Raw genomic sequence first — 2,966 nt, 5'->3', positions numbered from 1 at the left:
CTAACTAAACTAAAGTAAAAAAAAAAAAATGTACATAGGTTACAGTGTTAATTTATCTCTTTTAGCGAACTTACGCCTAACATAAGTTAAAGTTTTATAAAGTACGGCCTATATACAAGTGGATTTACACATTTCGTTGTCTACGATTACAATTCGTTTGTATTGTGCTAGAAATGTTATATTTAAAGAAGTAATATTACGATAAAGATACTAATTTGGCCGGAAATGTTTTGCAGGTCTCTGCTAGTTTCTATGATTCTGAATGTTACTAAGTTTAAATGTCATAAGTGCAATGTCTGTTAGTCAGACAAAAATTCAATAATAAAACCTCGCCTTCATTAGGTGGTAAGGTACTTCGTTGCTGGAATGCTATGAAATCTGGTAGAACAAGTGGCTTCTAACTCGAGTTGCTTACAGTGGCGAACCTAAAGTCACTCGTGGAATGTTGTTGTGCTGACATGAATCATTCTGCCTAGTATGACCACCTATATAGAGGTGCATTTCTGCTTTAAGCACGTGAACGGCTTATGGTTAACGTATAAATCATACATATAAGAATTCAAAAGGATCAAATCGCTCTCCTGTTGTGTAAAAATAATGATGTTTATATTACAGTACTGTTTTTATTTCTTTATAATTGAAATAGCATCTACAATTTCGTGTCATCTTAAATACAGTTTATAGTTTATTTCAAATTAAATTAAAATTCCCAAGAGGACTAGTTATTTGAATTTTTATTTAGTATCAATATGACCAGTTGTATCTACCTTTGTTTATAATGAAACTTTTACAGATAATGGCAACGCTTCGTGGTTTGTGGAGTAGAACATGAAAGTAAGGAAAGGGAGGCTTCAACCCCCAAAACGTTCAGTTTATTTTATTTTAGGTAGAGGTGTTGACTTTGGGGTTACTCATGTATAGAACTGCCGTAACGTTTTTAAATGTTTCAAAGACTTATGAAACAATCGGCAGTTCTGCGTTCACTTAAGATTGGGAAAGAAACAAAACAGATGAAATACTGAACGACACCATTAAGGAAAGGAACTTCTATGTTTTTTGTGTTTTTTTTCGTAGAGAATAGTGAAGTAATAATGTTATTATAAACTCAGTGAAACATTAAGGTTGTTTTGTCAATGAGAGAAGTAATTGTTTAAATACTCTAAGAAGGAAAGTAAAGAAGAATGTATAAAAATGTCAACCACACTATATCTGCCATATTCAGTACCAAATACCAGGACTCGTCAGGTAGTAACTTCACCCTTCCAAAATTGGTATAGGGTACACGTTCATTCAGGTATCTTTAGATAGTTTTACCGAATTTCTGTTTCATTTCGGAATGTAGTTAATCCAGTCATTGTTACCTTGATGTCTTAAATGTGTACTAGTATTTTATAAGATAAAGACTGCATACTGCAACTTAAGCTCACGTTAACAGTTGTTTCTGTATTGACCTTCTATGAAGTTATCCTATTCAAAGAGGTAATACCGATACTTGTGCAAACTGGCATGGATTATATATCTAGATATGAAGTATGTAACTTAATGATTTATGGGATACCGCACAAAGGCTTTCCCTGTCTATAAAAGCGGAATATCCTTACAAATCTGATTACTGCCTCTTGCTTCTTTGGTTTGCTTTAACTTAGAAGGACTCTTCTTCACTCCAACAGCCGGTAAAAGCAAAACGAAAATAAATAAGCTGACCAGTTTGATGACAAACACAGTTATTAATTGTGAATAAAGACATTGTTTTACTTGTCCACTTATTTTTCCGTTGCTGTTCGCATTTGTTACTATCTGCAGTACATTTTCGTAACCTGGGATCTTGCGGATATTTTAATTACCTGGCGGATATTAGTGTATTTGGATGTTGGAATCAACTGAACCTTATAATTCTGAGTACGAAAAAGTTCTAATTCTGCTTATAGAGCAAATATTTGATAACATTTATTGTTCTTATTTGTGTCAATTTTGATTTTGTTTTTCTTTGCTCTTCGTATACGAACTAAAAATCAAATTAATTTGTTAAAAGAGTTTAATTAGAATTTATAATTTAGTATAATTTGAGCAGACTATTTCACGAATAAGTTTATTTCTTGTTAAAACTTTCCAAATTATTAATCGGCGGAAACATACAAGTTACAATGTAATATAGTTTTTAGATTTGTTAGTTTCTCCCACACCCATTTCACCTACTTACAGTTCTTAGCGGCGTAATCTAATGATCCGTATTATTCTAATGTTAAGAACAATAAGACTAGTCTGTCGAATGATGACTAAAAGTTAATTCAAGTAAAAATTAAAATAATGATAAATAATTGGTGTTAAAATGAATAAATTATATTGTGTTATTATGTTTTACTCTAGTTCTGAGTTGCAAATGACTCGTATGAAATTAATAACAACTACACTTCGACAGTTTTGTCTAGTTCACACCATAACAACTGCTGTTCAAGCAATTTGATAATATAAGTAGTTTCTCAAGATTTTAAGATCTTGGAAAGACTGATTTGGGGTGTTAATCTTGGTCATCGAAGATGCTTGATTTTATGCTTTTTACATTTGTAAGTCGTCTTATAAAAAAAAAAACTTATTGTTCCATGAGAAACTCGTACAGTGTGACTTATATTAGCTTTTTTGTTTCAGATTTCAATTTCTCCATGTATCCACCGTCAATGGTAGCAGCAGCCAGTATTGGGGCAGCGGTGCAAGGCTTGCTGTGGTTAGACAAGCAATGGTCTTCTCAGAAGGAGCTGTTAACGAGGCTACATCAAATATTGGGCATTGAAATGGTAGATTTGAAATTACATTTCTCCCTCTCTCTCTCTCTCTCTATATATATATATATATATATGTGTGTGTGTGTGTGTGTTAGTTGTAGTCTTGTTTACTAGTTGTACTAGTAGGTAATCGCTACTTCTATACTTAATTATTAGTTAATATTAGTTAGGTTATGTTAAGTAGGT

The 2,966-nt window shown here is 32.3% G+C and overlaps 1 protein-coding gene across 1 annotated transcript in view; it reads left to right on the top strand.

Annotated features, from left to right (window-relative positions):
* The window catches only part of LOC106469998 (G1/S-specific cyclin-D2-like), a 34,850-nt gene that overhangs the window by 27,051 nt on the left and 4,833 nt on the right, over positions 1-2,966 (top strand). Inside the window, exon 4 of the mRNA XM_013930520.2 lies at positions 2,647-2,792. Within this exon, the coding sequence (XP_013785974.1) occupies positions 2,647-2,792 (146 nt within the window). The remainder of the gene's footprint in view (positions 1-2,646; positions 2,793-2,966) is intronic.

The sequence above is a fragment of the Limulus polyphemus genome, unplaced genomic scaffold (assembly GCF_000517525.1).
Source record: "Limulus polyphemus unplaced genomic scaffold, Limulus_polyphemus-2.1.2 Scaffold100, whole genome shotgun sequence".
In the NCBI taxonomy this organism is placed as follows: domain Eukaryota; kingdom Metazoa; phylum Arthropoda; class Merostomata; order Xiphosura; family Limulidae; genus Limulus; species Limulus polyphemus.
Note: the sequence above shows the minus strand (reverse complement) of the source record. Positions and strands in the feature narration are given on the sequence as shown.